This window comes from Sorex fumeus, unplaced genomic scaffold (assembly GCF_029834395.1).
Source record: "Sorex fumeus unplaced genomic scaffold, SorFum_2.1 ptg000128l, whole genome shotgun sequence".
Classification (NCBI taxonomy): domain Eukaryota; kingdom Metazoa; phylum Chordata; class Mammalia; order Eulipotyphla; family Soricidae; genus Sorex; species Sorex fumeus.
The window spans coordinates 56,272,549-56,291,319 of NW_026606185.1; the positions used below are offsets into that span (position 1 = coordinate 56,272,549).

At 38.0% G+C, this 18,771-nt stretch overlaps 1 protein-coding gene across 1 annotated transcript; it reads left to right on the forward strand.

Annotated features, from left to right (window-relative positions):
* The first annotated feature begins 13,391 nt into the window (after window positions 1–13,391).
* On the forward strand, window positions 13,392–18,486 carry DYNAP (dynactin associated protein). Its single transcript, XM_056138359.1, has 2 exons — window positions 13,392–13,721; window positions 17,550–18,486. Exons 1-2 carry the CDS (start codon window positions 13,665–13,667, stop codon window positions 17,922–17,924), a joined length of 432 nt encoding a protein of 143 aa, XP_055994334.1. The 5' UTR covers window positions 13,392–13,664; the 3' UTR covers window positions 17,925–18,486.
* The last annotated feature ends 285 nt before the right edge of the window (window positions 18,487–18,771 follow it).

The window sequence follows — 18,771 nt, forward strand, 5'->3', positions numbered from 1 at the left end:
TATTTCTACTATTCACAGGATGAGAGAAATGAGGAAGTGGGAATAAGATCATGCCTAGAGCCTTTAAAGATCAGTCAGGTGCAGGGACCCTTAGAAATAACCTCTCACCTTGCTGCTCCTTTCTCTGTGCTCTCAATATTGCTCTTTCTCTTTACATCACCAGCTCCATTATCTCCAGCCTCTGTTCCTCAGTCACCCATTCATCTAGTAAACTTTTGGAGCTGAGCATTTTCTGAGTGACAGCAGCAATTAAGATGGGCAGTGTTGACTCAGAGATGATGTACTAAAATGCAAGGAGAGTCTCACATTCCATTGGGAACACTTTAAGTATATGGAGAGCCTGGGTTCTATCTGATTTCCCAGTGACTGCAAATCCAACCTCTACTAGCACATGCTTAGTTATCTTTTTCCCTCCCTCCCATTAATTAATTAAATAATTAATTTTTAATTGAATTACTGTGAGATATGGTTACAAGGTTGTTCATCATTGGGTTTCAGGCACACAATGTTCTAATACAATCCCTTCACCAGTGTACATTTCCCACCACCTATGTACTCCGACCACTCTCCCCAACTGCCCCTCCCCCCACCCCCCCTTCACACCCCCCATCCTGCCTTTATGGCAGGCACTTTTGCGCGCTCTCTCTCTCTCTCTCTCTCTCTCTCTCTCTCTCCCCCTCTCTCTCTTTCACTCTCTATCTCACTCACTTTCTTTCTGGGCATTATGGTCAGCAATATAGGCACTGAGAGGTTATCATGTATATCCCTTTACTTTTAGCAATTAGTTCTTGTCCAGAGTGATCATTTCCAAATATCATTGTCTCACTGGTCTCTTCTCTATCCTAACTGCCCATTCCACACCCTTTCACTTCTGGCAAGCTTCTTTCCATGGACTTATGTGCCTGAGAACAGATAGTTTTGTAAGGAACTATGGTACATCTACACAGTGGAATACTATGCAGCCACCAGGAAAAAAAAAGTCATAAAATTCGCTTATAAATGGATGAACATGGAGAGTATCCATGCTGAGTGAAATGAGTCAAAAGGGAGACAAACATAGAAAGATTGCATTTATTTGTGGCATATTCAAAAGCATAATATGAGGCTAGTAGCCCAGACAATAAAAACAAGGGCCATGAGAACAGGTCCACTGATGAAAGCTTGCAAGCTTAGCTATCTTGAAGTTATTATTAACCCTCCTTTGTCAAATGTGACCACCATTGTATTTCATTTGTTTGTTGTAAATGTTGAAGCACTTAAAATGCGGAACAGGAATTTTGTGGACGTGACAAAAAGAATAAGAGAGCAATCCCATTACACTGAACTTTGCAATAGATTTCATTTTAGGCACTCAGATACTACTTTTGACTCTGTGCTCTGGGATTACTCACAGAGGTGAGGTGCTTGATGAGATGCTGAGGATTGAGATCAGGCCTCCAGAATGCAACATATGTGCTCTAGCTCATTGAACTATCTCTCTGGCATCACAAGATTCATGTTTTGACCTAAAGGGAACTTCAGTCTTTCTGACTCGTCAGATTTATAAGTTATTAATGAAATGCTAATATTTCAAAGTTTTCTATTAAGATTTTTACTAGTAATTACTTCTAAATATTATTTTATTTTATTCCACAAAAGGTAATGTGCTGGAAATTGAAAGGCAAACACAGTAGGAGGTTCAAGAGGCTCTTCCAATGCTACATGGAAAAACAAAACTCATATGTCCTGAGAATCAGCAGAATGGTGGCAGACCTAGAAGTGAGTGACTTCATTTGGTTATTATTTTTGGTGACTACCAGGTTTCTTTAACAAAACCAAGTCTAGAAGCACATATTCTTTGATTCCCATATGAGACTCTCCCTTAGTGAGAATAATGACTACCCCACCAAATGTTCATGGCCAAATCCTACCCGATAAATGATTCTTCCAGTGGCAAGAGACTTGGCTATTAAGTTAAGAATCTTGGGATGTGAAGATTATTTTGGTTTAGTAGATCGCAGTGTAATCATAAGTTTCCTCGAAGGGGTGGAGGAAAGCAAGAGTTTTTAGTAAGCTGATGATGGGCACAAGAATTAAAGATGGAAAAAGAGCTAAGGAATGCTAGTACTATCAAGAAACAGGAGCAAGGAAATGGACCCTCTGCAAGAGCTCTCCAAACTACTGTAGCAATGCATTCCTTCTCAGTGTAGCTCCTAGCTCATGGGATCTCTTCGGCCAAGTCCCATTTTCTTTACAAAACAATTGTCATTCACAGGCATGAGAAGCTGTTTATCTATGGTTCTTTTCATGTCTCTTATGAAGTAATCTCAAGATGGGTAATAATTGCTGGGATGGTTGAATTACTGTGAACCACCAAATCACTAGCTTATCCCAAAAGTGCAACTCACAGAATGACTTACATCATTTTCCAAGTTCTATCAAGAATCCCAGGTATCCTGGGCTGGATTATTTCTTAGGACAACTGACCATTGAGTATATTTGCCTCCTGTTGACAAAAAATATGAATACAAATAAATGTTTCATCCTCAAATGCATAACCATTTATTATGGTGGAATTCAAATTAAAGCCACATGAATATATTTATACTTACTAGATTGGAAATAATTTTTTGAAGTCTGATTTTCAGATAATTTCAAACACTGGTGGTGATATAGAATAATGGTTTGCAGTCTGCAGATATAGAAAGGTTGAAAGACTACTTGTCTACCTTCTTGGCTATCACTACCAACCCATGGACCTGTATTGCATGACAAGTGTTGATTCACAGGTATGAAAAATTTGAAAAACACTGATCTAGTACTATGTATCCTTTCATACAATGCTTGTAACAAAAAAAAGTGTATAAAAGTTTATAAAATATTTTGGTGTTCCCCTCTTTATCTGAGCTGAAAGTAGACTATAGACCAAACATGATTGCCACTCAATGTTTCTTTTGCAAACCACAACACCCAAAAGGAGAGAGAGAACAGAGGGGAATTTCCTGCCACAGAGCCAGGGTGGGATGGGGGGGATGGGGGGTGGGAGGGACACTGGGATGCATGGTGGTGGGAAGTGGGCACTGGTGGAGGGATGGTATTTGATCATTATATAATTGAAACCCAAGCACAAAAATGTGTAAATCTGCAACTGTACATCATGATGTCTCACTATTAAAAAAATTTTTTAATAAAAAAATAAATTAAAATAAAAAAATATTTTGGTGTTTTCTAGTGAATTTAAATGTGTGCACCTTGTAACATCGCAGGCAAGTTTTAGGATATCTGAATAAAATATTTGTAGGAACATCATTTTCACAGGAATAAGAATAAATCAATAAATACACAGAAGTGTGCAGTTTGATAGTTTACCACTTATGCTTCCGTAGATATGGATTTTTGTTCATTTGTTTTAGAGAGTAGATTTATGGAAATCCTGAGCCAATGATCTGTTATAGTCACCCAGTATTGATTAAACTCGAGTAAATTGTGTTATTTACTACTAAAAATCATTTTAAAATATTCTTGGAGGTCAAAGAGGTAGCACATTGGGTTAGGAATTTGTCTTGTACAAGGCCAACTAGGTTATAGTCCTGGCACTACATAAGGACCTCAATGCCCCACTAAGAATGATCACTACAACCAGAGCCAGAAGTAAGCCTTGAGCATCATGGGGTGTGACTCCCCAAAACAAAAGAAAAAATAGGTCTGGTCCCCACCCCTGAGGAAATGTAATATAAATATCTTTAATTATAATAGCTTAGTCTTAAATCAGAGTTAGCTTGGGTCCATAATATCTGCAGAGTAAGAGTCACAGGATAAAAATGCTGAAATACAGAAGGTAATTTAACGTTTTTGAAAAGGTGTGTCAACACAACACCCAAAAGGAGAGAGAGAGAAAAAAAAAGGAGATGCCCTGTCACAGAGGCAGTGTGGGATGGGGGGGATGGGTGGGAGGGATACTGGGATCCATGGTGATGGAAAATGGGCACTGATGGAGGGATGGGTATTTGATCATTGTATAATCGAAACCCAAGCACAAAAATTTGTAAATATACAACTGTACCTCATGGTGTTTCACTAATTAAAAAAAAAGGGAAAAAAAGGTGTGCCAAAAGATGAACACCTATCAAATAATGTTACTATTAATTGATGAATTCTAAAAATAATTGTGCAGAATAGAAAACAAGATGTCATCTGTGTATGATAACTTTGCTTTGTCCTTCGTCCCTTGCCACAAGGAACTCAGATTTATTATAGTGCTCTGAGGCACTTCCATTCCATTGTGTTTATCTGTAAACTCTTCCTATGCTCTCTTCCCCAACCAGTTAATCAGCTTTCCCCCCTAATCTGTTAATTTGTAAGATCAGATCCTTCTAGGGCACTGAAATTGTAAGTTAATATTGCCTTCTCCTCTCTTTATGTCTTTTAAATAGTTTACTTCAAAGCAATATCCTTTTGTATAGATACAGGAAGACAGTATTATGCATTGTAATTTAGGATTTAATTGGCTTTGAATATTATTCATTCCCGGGCATCTGCTTCCTCGACTTAAGCCTCAGTTGCTTTTAGTTCCTAGCACTCCAAAAGCAGGGTCCTGACGAGGGATTAAATGGACCCAGGACAAGCTGTGAGCTACCCTGGCATCGAAATGGGCCAAGCTAAAGTGCTATGATTCTTAACTATAAGTTAAGAGCTTGATCGCAGACAAAGGCTGTCATAATCTAAAACTAATGACGAGACTAAGACCCTGCTAGGGAGAGGAAAGACTATCTGGCCTGAGCACCATAGTCTGAGATCAAGATGGCCATAGGAGAGCAATTCTATGAGCTTAATGTATTTCTTACTGTGTCCATACAAAATGATTAATATTACAAATTCTTATATGTTTGTTGGACAAGGAGAGGAGAAACACACCCATGGGATTCTGCTCTTGGGTGGGTTGTCCTGCTGAAAGGTTATCTGTACTAGAAGAAGTACCCCCTGAGGGAAAAAACTTTACCCCTATTGATTGTGACCACACCTATGTGTAAGCCCCAACCCCTCATGTGTTGAGATATAACTAGACTGTAAGAGTGGGTTGGGGGATCAGGATCCAGACTCCAGAAGGAGAAGGAGAAGAGGATCCAGATTCCAGAGTCAGAAAGAGAATGAAGGGGGATCAAGGAGGAGAATGAAGTCGATGGGGGAGGAAGAAGCAGAGGTGAGGCAGAGGAGAGACAGGAGTGAATGGAGAGAGGACTGGAATAAACTGCAACTAAGACCAACCACCCTGGTCCTCATTTCCTTCCTTCGCCTGCTCATCACCGTCGATCTCCCCAGGGTGGGGGAAGCGGCTTGAGACTACTGAACACGGGCGGCGAGAGAGATAGACCGCTGCTGTCTTTTTGAGTTTACACAATCTGGATACTGACAATTTGGACAAACAATGAATAAGTAACGTATGTATATTTAGACCTTGATATGGAATCCTATGTCTAACAAACTATCTTGAATTGTCCTGGGTCCTTGACCAAATAATTAAACTAGTTTTCAGTTAGGTTAAGTTGCTTACAATTGAGCAAAATGTGTTTTTAACGTAAAAGCATATCATAAATTGGAAACAGAGAAAATAATTTCAGAATAAATGGGTTAAGTATATGCAAATCACACAATAATTAGATACTATCTCGCAGCAGTGAGACTGGCGTGCATCGCAAAAGAACAGAAACAGTAAGTGTTGGGACTGGAGCAATAGTATAGTAGGATAAGGTGTTTGTCTTGCACCTGCTGACCCAGGTTCGATCCCTGGCATCCTGTATAGTCCCCCAACCAATACCAGAAATAACTCTTAAGTGCAGAGCTAGTTACAATCCCTTAGCATCGCTGGATGTAACCAAACCCCCACCTCCCCCTCCAAAAAAAAAATCACTGTAGCACTGTAGCACTGTCCTCCAGTTCATCAATTTTCTCCAGCGGGCACCAGTGGCATCTCCATTGTGAGACTTGTTGTTACTGTTTTTGACATATCAAATACACCATGGGGAGCTTTCCAGGCTTTGCCGTGGTGTATTGGGTATATTGTCATGGGTGGGATACTCTCGGTAGCTTGCCAGACTCTCCGAGAGGGGCGGAGGAATCGAACCAGGTTAGCTGTGTGCAAGGTAAACGCCCTAACTGCTGTGCTATCACTTCAGCCCCCCACCCCCCCAAAAAAAAACAAAGGAAGAAAGACCCAAAAATAAAAAACCAACCAAACCAACCAAACAAACAAACAAAACCCAATGATTTCAAACCCAAGCACAAAAATCTGTAAGTCTACAACTGTACCTCATGGTGTCTTGCTAATAAAAATTAAAAAATTGAAAAAAAAAACAATGAGTGTTGGCATGGATGCAGGGAAAAAAGGAACCTTCATTCAACTGCTGGTAGGAATGTTGACAGCTCCAGTCTTTTGGAAAAACAGTATGGATGCTTCTTAAACAGCTAAAAGTTGAGCTCTCTATATTACCCAGAAATTTCACTTCTTGGTATCTAACCCAAGAACCCCACAACTCTATTCAGAAAAGATACCTGAACCCCTATGTTCATTGCAAACTATTCATAATAACCCAAAACAACCCAAGTGCCCAAGGAAAGAAACTACGGTATAAGAACTATGGAGAAAGAAACTATGGTATCTATATACAATGGAATACTACTTGGTTGTAAGAAAAGATGAAATCATGCAATTTGGTGCTCCCTGTATGGATCTGGAGATTATCATGTTGAGGGCAGCTTGTTACAGGGGAGGGACAGAAACAGAATGTTCTCTCTCATATGCTGTATATATATTTAAGAGAATAGCAAATGCACAAAAGCGACATATACTGAGAACTGATCTTCAGTAGGAAGTTTTCCATGGAGGAGAGTGTCTGGGGTACCCAGGATGTGGGTGGACACTGGGACAAAAATGGAGGGAAGTGGACAGTCTGGTGGGGGTGAGATGCTAGAATGGTTTATGCAAGAAACCCTAGGACTACGAATATTGTAAAGTACCTAAAATAAAATAAATTTTTAAAATATAAATGAATAAAAACATTAAAATAAATGTGGGAGAAAGCAGAAATTGATTTTAAATGTACTCAAGAGACACTTATTGAAAACTTAAAATATAAAAAATAGATAGTGTAAACTTCTAAGTTTGTTTTAACTTTTAAATCAAAATGAATGCTCTTTCAACAAAAACAGGAAAACAAAATAACTTGTTTTTAAAAGTTACATGCACACCTATGTGCACTGTAACATTTATAGTAGTTGAAAGAGTCTGGAACAACCTAGATGCACATTAGCAAATGAATGGACAAAGATGTGATATATACACACAGTAAGACATTACCCAGCCATTTAAAAAGCAAGAGTCTAAAGGGAATTATATTAAGTAAAATAAACCAGAGGCAGAAAGACAAACATTATATGATTTCATTCAAACTTGGAAGAACTAGAAATTGATCTTTTTCCTTTTGACTTCTAGCAGAGTTTCAGAGCTGAGACATGCAAATGGCCCCATTATCCATCTCATTTTGTACTATTATTAACTGCTTTGGACAGCTGCTATATCTGGGGTTTAAAATTGTCTCCTTAATCTTGATGCAATAGATAAACTTTTTAATTTAAGAGATATTTACAGTAGAACTAAGAAATTTAATTTTCCTCATTTCTTCTAAGAATTCTGAGCAATTACTTCTACTTCTTACATTTGTGGATAAAGCAAACTCAAGAAATGCCACCATAAATCCAGATGCAGGTTGGTTGCTATGTTCCAATGCCTCATGATTCTGACTAATTTATTTTTTTTTAGTGAACCAAGATAGTTTTTTTTTTAAAGAAAATTTACTTAGAAAGATCTAAGGGTATAGAAAGAAAGAAATACATATTCAAGAGATAACATAGGCTTCTTCAGAGTGGAAAAAAGCAGAAAGAGGAAGATAAATGGAAAGAATACTTCTAAAAAGTGTTATTTAAAAAATATGTCTTCTCAAGGGAGAACATGGACTTGAAAAGACCAAGCCAATTCTGACTAATTTTCATCAGATTTTCTTTAGTAGCCAGAAATGAGAACAGCCCTGCCCTTTGTCACCTCTGAGGAATAATATTTTGGTTCCTGGTGGAGAAACCAAACATTTTGATTCCAAAGTCAAGGTGGAGAACAATCTTCAAGAACAGAGCAAAAAGGCGCAGGCATGAAACTTTAGACAAGACCAAAAATTTAAGATTCAATGATTGATAATAGTTTGCTTGCTGAACAAGGGGACAAACCAGAGAAAGACATGAGGGGACAGAAAGAGAATGGTTCATACTCAAGAGAAAATTCAGGAGTCTCCAGAGTAGAAGAAAAGCAGAAGGAGCAAGACACACACACACAGAGAATACATGTTTTAAAAAGTCATTTTTAAAAGTGTTTTCTCAAGGACTTGAAAAGAGCAAGCCAATTCCACCAAATTTTAATCAGCATCTTTTTTTTAATAGCAGGAAAATGGGAACAGCTCTGCCCTTTTGTCATCCATCTCTCAGGAACAACAAACATTTTAGTCTTTGAAGGTCAAGGTGGAGAACAGTCCTCAAGAATAAAGCAGAAAGACTCAAGGCATAAAACCTTAGATGGGACCAAAAATTTTGGATTCAAGTTCAAGATTTGACAATAGTTTATTTACTTGCAGAACCAGAGGACAAACCAGAGGATGAAAATGGGTTCAAAGATACACCATGACTGATGCAAAGAATCTGGCGCTGCAATGCAATCCAAGTTCCCAACTGAGAAGCATTTAAGTGCCACAGTCCCCAAAGCTTTCGTGAAGCCAAGCGGAAACCTCAGGATTAGAAGCGATTTAGTCTGGTGTTGATAGAGGAGACAATCATCAACCAAATTACAGCCCTAATTGCCTTAAAGCCATTACATTTTCACCAGGGCACAAGCAAAGCAAGTGGCTCATTTTCTATTTGATTCTTGCTGTGCCATCAGACCTTGACACCGGAAGTTTCTAGACATCAATCAAGCCTAGACCAAAGGCAAATGGACCCTGCAGATGACTTGCCTAGAGTAATTCCAGATTTTTATGACTGCAGAAGAATGGTAGAATATTGGAGAAAATCCAAAATGAATTGTGTAAGGTGAATTTTGTTAGAGCTTGTCTCTTATGTCTTGCATGTACTTATGAACTCAGGAACATTTTCATTTACAGTTGTAGCACTGTAGCAATGTCCTCCCATTGTTCATCGATTTGCTCAAGTGGGCCCAGTAACATCTCCATTGTGAGACTGTGTTGTTACTGTGTTTGGCATATCGAATACATCATGGATAGCTTGCCAGGCTTTGCCATGCGGGCAAGATACTCTTGGTAGCTTGCTGGGCTCTCCGAGAGGGGTGGAGGAATCGAACTCAGGTCAGCCGCATGCAATGCCATGTTATAAACAGTTCAAAAACAGAATACTTCCAAATTCCCTTCCTGTGATGTCCAGTTACAATCCAACTTTTCTCCATCCCCTACAAGGTAACTACTATTATGAGTTTTATATTAATCACCATCCTTAATACACACTTCTGTGTATGTCTCTAAACAAGTCACTTATCTTAATCACTTAACTTCCCGTTAGTCGTCGATTTGCTCAAGCGGGCGCCAGTAATGTCTCCATTTGTCCCTGTCGCGTGCTAGTGTAGCCCAATGGCATCTCTTCGCTCCGGGAACATGGAGGGCCTCAAACCGATCGTTCATGATCTTGACAAAGAAGTCTGACCATCTGGTAGGTGGGCGGCCATGCGGTCTCTTGACATCCCGTGGAATCCAATCAGTAACAGCTCTAGTCCAACGGTCGTCTTTAAATCTCATTACGTGACCAGCCCATCTGATTTTCGACACCTTGGCATATGAGACAGCGTCCCTGATCCTTGATGGTCGACGGATGTCAGAACTCCGGATTCGTTCTCTCATTTGAGTGAAACGTGATATTCCAAGCATAGCTCTTTCTATTCTTCTTTGGGAGACCTGAATGGCGTTCTCATCTTGTTTGCGTAGGGCCCAGGTCTCTGAGGCATATGTTAATGCAGGAAGAACAGTGGAATCAAAGAGATGTGCCCGGAGCCGGAGGTTCTTCGTCCTCTTAGCTATTTCTTCGACGTTCTTGAAGGCGTTCCAAGCCGCTCTCTTCCTCCTGCACAGCTCGGGTGCCAGGTCATTTCTCATGTTGACCTCTCGACCTAGGTACACATAGCTGTTGCATTCGGAGATGGTCGTTCCATTGAGAGCGAATGGGGCGTCAGGAACAAGGCTGTTTCTCATAAACATTGTCTTCGTAAGATTCAGCTGTAGTCCTACCTTTCCACACTCACGGTCAAAGTCGGCCAGCATTTGTGCCACTTGCTGATGTTTGGTGTTATTAAAACAATGTCATCAGCAAAGCGGAGGTGGTGTAGTTGCCGACCATCTATCTTCACTCCCATTCCTTCCCATTCCAGTCGTCGCATGATGTTCTCGAGGGTGGCACTGAAGAGTTTCGGTGAAATGGTATCACCCTGCCGCACCCCTCTCTTGACATCAACGATCACTTCTTTGTAGAATGGTGAGATCCTGGTAGTGAATCCGCAATACAGCTCACGGAGGATCCTGATGTATTGGGCTTGAATGCTCTGATTGGCTAGGGCTTCAATGACCACTTCCGTCTCAACAGAATCAAAGGCCTTCTTTAAATCAATGAACGTTAAGCAGAGCGGCATCTTGAACTCCCGAGAAACCTCAATGAGCTTGGTTACTGTGTGGATATGGTCGATGGTGCTGAATCCTTTGCGGAACCCGGCTTGCTCGCATGGTTGTCCTTCATCTAGTGTTCTGCCAATCCTATTCAGGATGACTCGAGTGAACAGCTTGTAGATGACAGACAATAGGCAGATTGGCGATAGTTGCCAATGTCAAGGATGTCTCCCTTCTTGAACAGTAGTACGGTCCTGCTGGTTTTCCATTGGGACGGAACCTTGCATTCAGACAGGTAGCGAGTGAAGAGCCGAGCCAGTGTATTGATGAGTACTGACGGCAGGTTCTTCAGGTGTTCAGGTCTGACCTTGTCTGGGCCGGGTGCTGTTTGCTTCTTTACCAACGAAATGGCGTGTCGGATTTCGGAAGGGAGAACGTTAGGAATGACATACCCATCCTGTGGAATTTGGTATGTCGGCAAGTAGTTCAGTCTTAATGTGTCTTTAGTTCCCTGCTACCTTATATTTGTGAGAATTATACATCTGATATACTCAGCAGTAGTTTTGATCATCCCATTTTCCATTTAGTTGTAACAGGCAATATAAAATAAATTATTTTGTGCCTTCTATGGGGGCAGGCTTGCAGGGGTGGGGGGGATGGGAAATTGGGGACAAAGGTGGGGGAAGTTCACACTGGTGATGGGATGGGTGTTGGGATATTGGATACCTGGGACAACTATATTGGAAACAACTTTGTAAAAAAATTGGTGTTTAAATAAAGTGAAAAAGAAAAATAATCCAACACAATGTAATGTTATAGGACCCATTTCTTCTGGTTGTATAAATTGGAATTTTATGTATTCTACACATAAATTAAATCCTGAAATAATTTTTTTTAGTTTTTCCAAAAAATTGTCATTGGTATACAAAATATGCGTATAAATATAAATAGTTAAAATTTCATATTATTTCTATATACTGATTTTGTATCCACTTATCCTGCTAAACTCTTACTTGCTTAAATAGCTTGTTTTTATGATTTCTTTGTTTATAATTATATACAAATGACAGCAGGCTGGCATCCATGTACTAGTAAAAAAATTTTTTTCTGCCCACTGAGCACCTTCAGCCAAAACTTGGGAAAGGAGAATCCTAATGATCATTCTTGTCATACTCTTTCCCGGGTTTACTTTTACCCTTTTCCCTGGGATATTTTTTTTCTGAGTTTATTTCATTGTGTATCTATTGGTGACAAATTCTTTTTGTTCAACTAAAAAGGACCTATTTTAACATTTTGAGAGAACTTGTTGAACTGTTAGCTTGCTCTTAATCAATGTTGTTGCTGTTGTTATTTTGGGACCATCCCCGGCTGTGCTCAGAGCTTACTCCTGCCTTTGTGCTCAGTGACCTGGAGGTGCATTCAGGGACCACTCCCGTCAGTGCTCAGGGGACAATGGGGGATGCTGATGATCAAACACAGGTCAGCCATGTGCAAGGCAAAGGCTCTCTCTGCTGTGCTATAGCTTGCCCTGCCTGTAGTCAATTTTAAATTCATTGAAGATAGTTATTATTGTCTTCTGACTTTCACTCTTGCTTTAGAGGGGTCATATAACATTTCAATATAATGTAGCAGGTTACATTAAAAAGATGTGGGAAGTCCATTCTTAATGCTAGCTTCCCCAGGTGCTTTGTCTCATTCTTTACCAGTCTGAATTAGATACTATGGAGAAATTTAGTATGATAAAGAATCCAAGTTAGCTGACCATTTCACAATAGTGGGCTTAGAAACAACCAGAGAAACTCTGAATTAATGAGTTAGGACTTGTCCGTGCCCAAAGACAAAAAAAGTAAGCACTAGTCTTAAGGCAAGGCATCGTTGTTTAATGTTTGCCTAATGAGAAATATAGAGATTAAGAATTCAATCACGTAAATATATTTTCAGGACTATATGTCTTACACACAAGGATACTTGTCTGCTCTTGAAACAGGATATGTTGTAATTCTAATAATATTTTGGAAATTCACATTACTAACCCTTCCCCAAAGTTGTTGGCTAATAGGAAATGTGTAATAAAAAGGATATTTAAGGTCTTATATTCTCTATTCTGTTTTGTATTATATTTTGTCAAAGGGTCAACACTCAGATTAGTAGGAAAAACTTATTGCCCATTTCATCTTTTGCATAATGTACATTTTAACTTGTGAGAAGCAGAGAAGTACCAGGCATTCTTTTTTTCTTGTTCCCATTTATCTAAAAGATTAGGATATACTTATTACATGGCCTAAAGCAGCATATAGTGAAGAAGCTAATGAGATTTGCCTAGCATAATCCTTGAAAGATAGTCAAGAACTATTGACTTCCTCTTTTCATATCTTTACTCTATCTTAAGTAACTTAAAAGTCTTTCTTTCTTGTTTATTTTAGTATTATCACTCATTTTAGTAGCAGAGCAGTTATTACTTGCCATTCACCTAAATTTATCATGATCCAATAATCTCAATACTGTTTAATTTTTGGACAGTTTTGACATTAGTCATCACCATAATCCTTCTATTTGCTTAAGCACAGAACTCTGCAATATTCATGATTAAGGAGTGGCCTTGTGGGTTTTTAAAAAGCAAAAACCAAATTCCTAACCTGTGAGAAATCAAGTTTCAGTTACTTCTTTAAAAGTTTAGTGAAATAAGAAGGGCAAGGGTTCACATCTGTTCAGAATCCTGGAGACATTCTAGCAATTTAGATAATCTCTGCACATTGTTTTTTTGATGACAGCCAATGTTTTATTTTTCCCAAATAACATAAATCGTGTACTTTGTGGTTGAATTTGGACAGTTTCCCAGAAAATAGATGACTATTGTTTTCCATAATCCAGATTGAATAAATAAAAAGTAATTAATTTAACATAAATCTAGCATTTCCTAATTTCTAATCCCAAAGTGAGTACAAACGCCTTTGGAGCAGCATCGAAGATACCAGGACTTTCGGAATGGACAGAAAACAACAACGACAAACTATGGATATTGAACAAAACGCAACTGAGATGGTGAGTGTTGAGAATGCCTGAGAATATTCTTTATGGCCAATATTCTTACTCACAACATTTAGCTTTTAACCCTTCAAGAAAAATTAAGTTCCTTTCCTCTCCTATGTTTGCTTGTATAGGATGAATGGCTTCACTGAATTTTGATTTTTAGAGTAGCAAACAATGATAGACAATAATAGACAATGTTTTAGTAGAGGACTTTAAGTATTATGTTTATAGCAAAAATTAACAAGGCTATTTAGATTTCTATATATGTTGCTCCAATTCAATGAAAACATTTGTTTTCATGGACCTATTGGTATTTAAAGTTAGTAGTTGATGGGAAATGTCTCATATCTGAGGGAATAGCACTTAAAATGTTTACTCTAGTAAAAAAATAAATCAAATTTACTAGTTTATATAAAGGATATTTTTCCTTTGGCCATTTAAATAAATCTGGATCTTTATTTTAACAAGTCCTTACTTGTTGCTGGTGTCAGAATTAGAGACTGAATTCACATTTCTCACAGTTTTTTCATTGTAAAAAATTACATTTCCAAAAGTTAGAGTTGTAAATTAAAAAAAAATGCAAATTGATGAAAATTCACACAAGTTGGTATGTTAGTTTGTACAAGTTCTAATTGTCATAATATGAGTGTCCATATTTGAAATGCTGTTATTTATCAGTAAATGTAAACTAATTGAGAGTATTTATATGTATGCTCTATAATTTCTTTAAAGTTGTCTTTATTCTATAGTCCATCTATTAAACTGATGACTAAGTATCTTCATCTATTAATTCTTATTGCATCGTCAGTGAACTAAATCTGAGTGTTTATATTTTGCATTTTTGTACCTAAGTTGGAAACATGAAAGAAATTTTTAATATGAAATGAAAAGTGAAACAATTATATATTAAATTATGCATTTAAAATGTTCCTAGAAAAGAAAAATGAATCTTATAGTTTATTTAAGCTTGTATATATGAAACAAATGAGGAGGAAAAAAAGAAAGGATTGGGTATAATAATATAATAACTGCTTTACAACTTGAAGGTTCATTTGTGATCATTTTGGGGATTAAATAACCAGACTATCATAAACTTAATTTGTAGGATGCATCTTATTTTAAGGAAGTTGTAAAATGTTTCTATGTTAATATTGTAATATTTTCTTAATAAATGAGTTATTGTGTTTATCTAGAATGCCAAGAATAGTTATGCAATTCAGTCTACTGAATCAGTTGATTAATTATGCTAGAATACTGAGATTTTGAGACAAAAAGAAATGATTAGAAATTCTCACTTATTACTAATATGGCAATATATAACTTTTTAAATCCCCAAATCAAGGAGTAGTAGCCACATTTTAAAAGCCACTATTATAGGAATATATCTGCATATTTTAAAAATTTTGGGAAAAATATAAATTTCTTGTAAAATATGATCAATCATCTTTGATTCATTACTTTCAGAAAAATCAGTTAAAATTATGCTTCCTTTACCGTTCTCTTCTGCCATTTAACTTTATTTTTTAGGTTAAATTAATTTTGCCACATAATTTTTGGGGGGTGAATTTTACTCAAGCCTTTTCTCTACAAATTCTATAAAGACCTTCATGAAAATTCAGAAGACTGAGAGCTTATACAACTAAATTTTTAAATAAATCAACTTTTTGATCATCAGTAAAGTTTTATAATTTTTTTTTTTTTTTTTGCTTTTTGGGGGCTGGAGTGATAGCACAACAGTAGGGCGTTTGCCTTGTGCCCAGCCAGCCCGGCCAAGCCGGGTTCAATTCCTCCACCCCTCTCGGAGAGCCTGGCAAGCCACCGAGAGTATTCAATATGCCAAACACAGTAACAAAAAGTCTCACAATGGAGATGTTACTGGGCCCGCTTGAGCAAATCGATGAACAACGGGAGGAAAGTGTTTGTTTTGTGTTTGTGTTTGTTTTTGGGTCATACCCGGCAATGCACAGGGATTACTCCTGGCTCATGCACTCAGGAATTACTACTGGTGGTGCTTGGGGGACCATATGGGATTCTGGGAATCGAACCCGAGTCGGCCGCATCCAAGGCAAACAAATGTCCTACCCACTGTGCTATTGCTCCAGCCTCAAGTTTTATAATTTTTATGTAATTTATATTACTGTTAAAATATCAGTTTCTCCTATACATACATGCACATAAAACAATATCATTATATAGACATTTTATATTTTAATTATCAGTTAAGTAGTTGTTACTTTTGATATATGTTTGATTCTATGGGATTTTATTTATACAATCACATCATCTGCAAATAACATAAATTTTATTTTCTATTTTTATTATTCCCATATACTCATTACAGCTTCTAGAAAAATTACCTAATATTTCTGGTAGAAGATATTTTTCACTTTTCTGAATTTAAAGGAATCTGAGTATCTATTTTTGATGCTTCACTGTTGATGGTGGTTATTGTTCTGAGATAAACTTTATGTCACATTCTCTTACTTTTAGTTCTTAGATATTTGTAGTATTTGTTTTTGTCAGAGCTGATTGCTAAAGCTTTGTTAAATGTTCCACGGCCATCTGTGGAGACAATCATTTAATTTTCCTTCTTTGTTCATTTTGGTGAAAAAGAATGTCTTTGTATCATTCATACCATCGAACCATTACTGAAGATTCAGATTCTTTGAGCATTTGGTTATGTCTTCATTTGATGTATGCTGGATTCATTCCATTTTCAAATATATTTTAGATACTTTTGTTCCTGGATAAAATGAACTTTTTTCATCCTTAGTGTTCAAGGTTATCTATTTATATTTACTGAAAAATTCTTTCTCTGCAGTTACCCAGAAATCCATACTGCTCAAATGAAGGCCCCCCACACTGTGGCTGTAAATTTCCCAATGTGACCCTCCAGCCGCAGTGGGTAAGACTAGGGGCCTGGGGTAGGTGGGGCATCGGGTGAGAGAGAGCAGGCAGGCCCTGCGCTCTTGGTCCTCTGAGGATGGATACTCTCTTTTCACCCTTCTTTGGTTACCTGCCCTATACTTCTGCATTGTCATTGTGTTGCTTCTGACTATCCTGTGGCCCCAATCCTGACTATTCTGACTATTCTATGGCCCCAATTTATATTTGCTGAAAAATTCTTTCTCTGCAGTTACCCAGAAATCCATACTGTGGATTCATTCCATTTTCAAATATATTTTAGATACTTTTGTGGCCCCAGTTTCTTCTTGCTGTTTCCTATTTGTTTAGGACCGTGTTCCAGTCAGTGACAATTATTTTTCTATTTAGTCTTTCCAAATATCATGAACTTCCGTTTATTATTGTTCACGAAATAAAAATGTATTTAACAAGTAATTTGCTAATTATCAAGTCTCAACACCTGAGGTGAAAATGGGAAACAATCAGTGAGACAAGAATATCTGCAATTTTCCATCACCCAGAGATAATCAGCCTAAATTTTTGACATGCCTTTTCATTATTTTCTACCATGGGAAGTAACTTAATAATGTATTAATTTAATGTGATATATTTCTGAGGTTAAAACAGTTGCATAGGAAGGAAACTTTATTGCTTTATTTATTGTTTAATTTAAAAGGGGTAATTAATGGGATATTTTGTCCTTATGAATAAAATACACATAAAATACATATGGATAAAATACACACACATACACACACTTGTGGGCAAAGTGTGTGTATGTGTGTGTGTGAATTTGTGTATATGAGAGAGGGAAAGAGAGAGTCAATAACTGTACGTGTAAATGACAACATTTGTTATAATAAAAAAATTGGTTTTATTGTAGTTGAAATCACCATTATGTAACTTTCTAAAATCCCATTTTATAATCCCTTACAGGTTGCATCAAAGCCATGGTCTCTCTGGAAAACATTTCTTGTGTGTCTCTTGGCCTGTCTAATTGCAACAACCCTAGTTGTTTTGGTCTTATATTTTGTCCACTTCGGCAAAGCCCCCAACAGTAGTAGTAGTATCATCATTCACACAGATGGAAAGTCCACCCATGTCACCTGCATCTTTGATTCGGCCTCCAACCAACCCACTGCCTCACCGACCCAGTCAGAACCTCAGAGCACCTTACCTGTTACACCTGAGGCAAATCAAAGCTCTACCACCCTGATGACCACTATCTATTATTCACCACCTACTAGACCACCACCGACTGCGGAGACTGTCAAAACCACGGTGGATCATGAAGTGGAAATTGAAGACTGATGTTTTGAGTCCTCAGCCTACTCCAAAGCAAATCAACATCCGTCCTCTGAAAAAGCCTTGTCCGCAGTGTTCTCTTCTCCCTGCCAAGAAGTTCCAAAGTATTTGGCTTTATGAGATCTCGTGTCTCTTGCTCAATTATTTGCTAAATTCCCATATGGTAGTGACTCAGTGTTGGACCTTCCAATGTCCAAATAACTGGAAAAGAAAAATTTCAATGAAGCCTAACTTACCCAGCCTGGGACCTAGAGTTTTCTTTGTATCCCTCCCAAAACAACAGCTTCATTTATCACTAATAAGAATTTCAACTGCTGAAAAAAGGTTTCCAGCTGGATCCTGTCGTTAACTCTCTGTATGTTGCTTCTTTTCATTGTTTATAGGGGGCATCCCTAAGTCATGCTCAGGATATTAAAGTGTCTGTCCTTCATTGAAATTCTGATACACTGCCAATTAGGCCTGCAGTTCAATTCTAGGGCTTGAGGATGTGTCTCTGTTCAGGCCCTGTGGTTCTGGAGATTATGTAGGTTACCCCCTGGTGCTCAGGGAGGCCTCCAAAGACAAGTTCAGAAGTTTGGGATCCTCCAGGGCTATAGCCCGCAGTGCTTGGGGGACCATGTGAGAGCCTATGGTGCTGGGTTGGCTGCATGTAAGGCCTGCTCTTTAACCCTAAGCTTTCTCTCAGAGTCCTCCATGTTAATTCTTGAGTCAGTATTGAATACCTTGTTGATTGTTCCCAAATCTCATATACTTGATGATTTTCAGCGATTGGAAAATGTGCAATTAATGTGACTAATAAGTACAAAATATTGAGTCTGGAAATAAAACTGTCAAATACTTGCTTTCCATGTAT

What these genes read in the sequence shown, in the direction of transcription:
- DYNAP (XM_056138359.1), top strand. Translation starts at nt 13,665, where the DNA reads ATGGACAGAAAACAACAACGACAAACTATGGATATTGAACAAAACGCA. An exon ending in AACAAAACGCAACTGAGATG is followed by an intron (nt 13,722 to 17,549) that starts GTGAGTGTTGAG and finishes AATCCCTTACAG; the next exon opens with GTTGCATCAAAGCCATGGTC.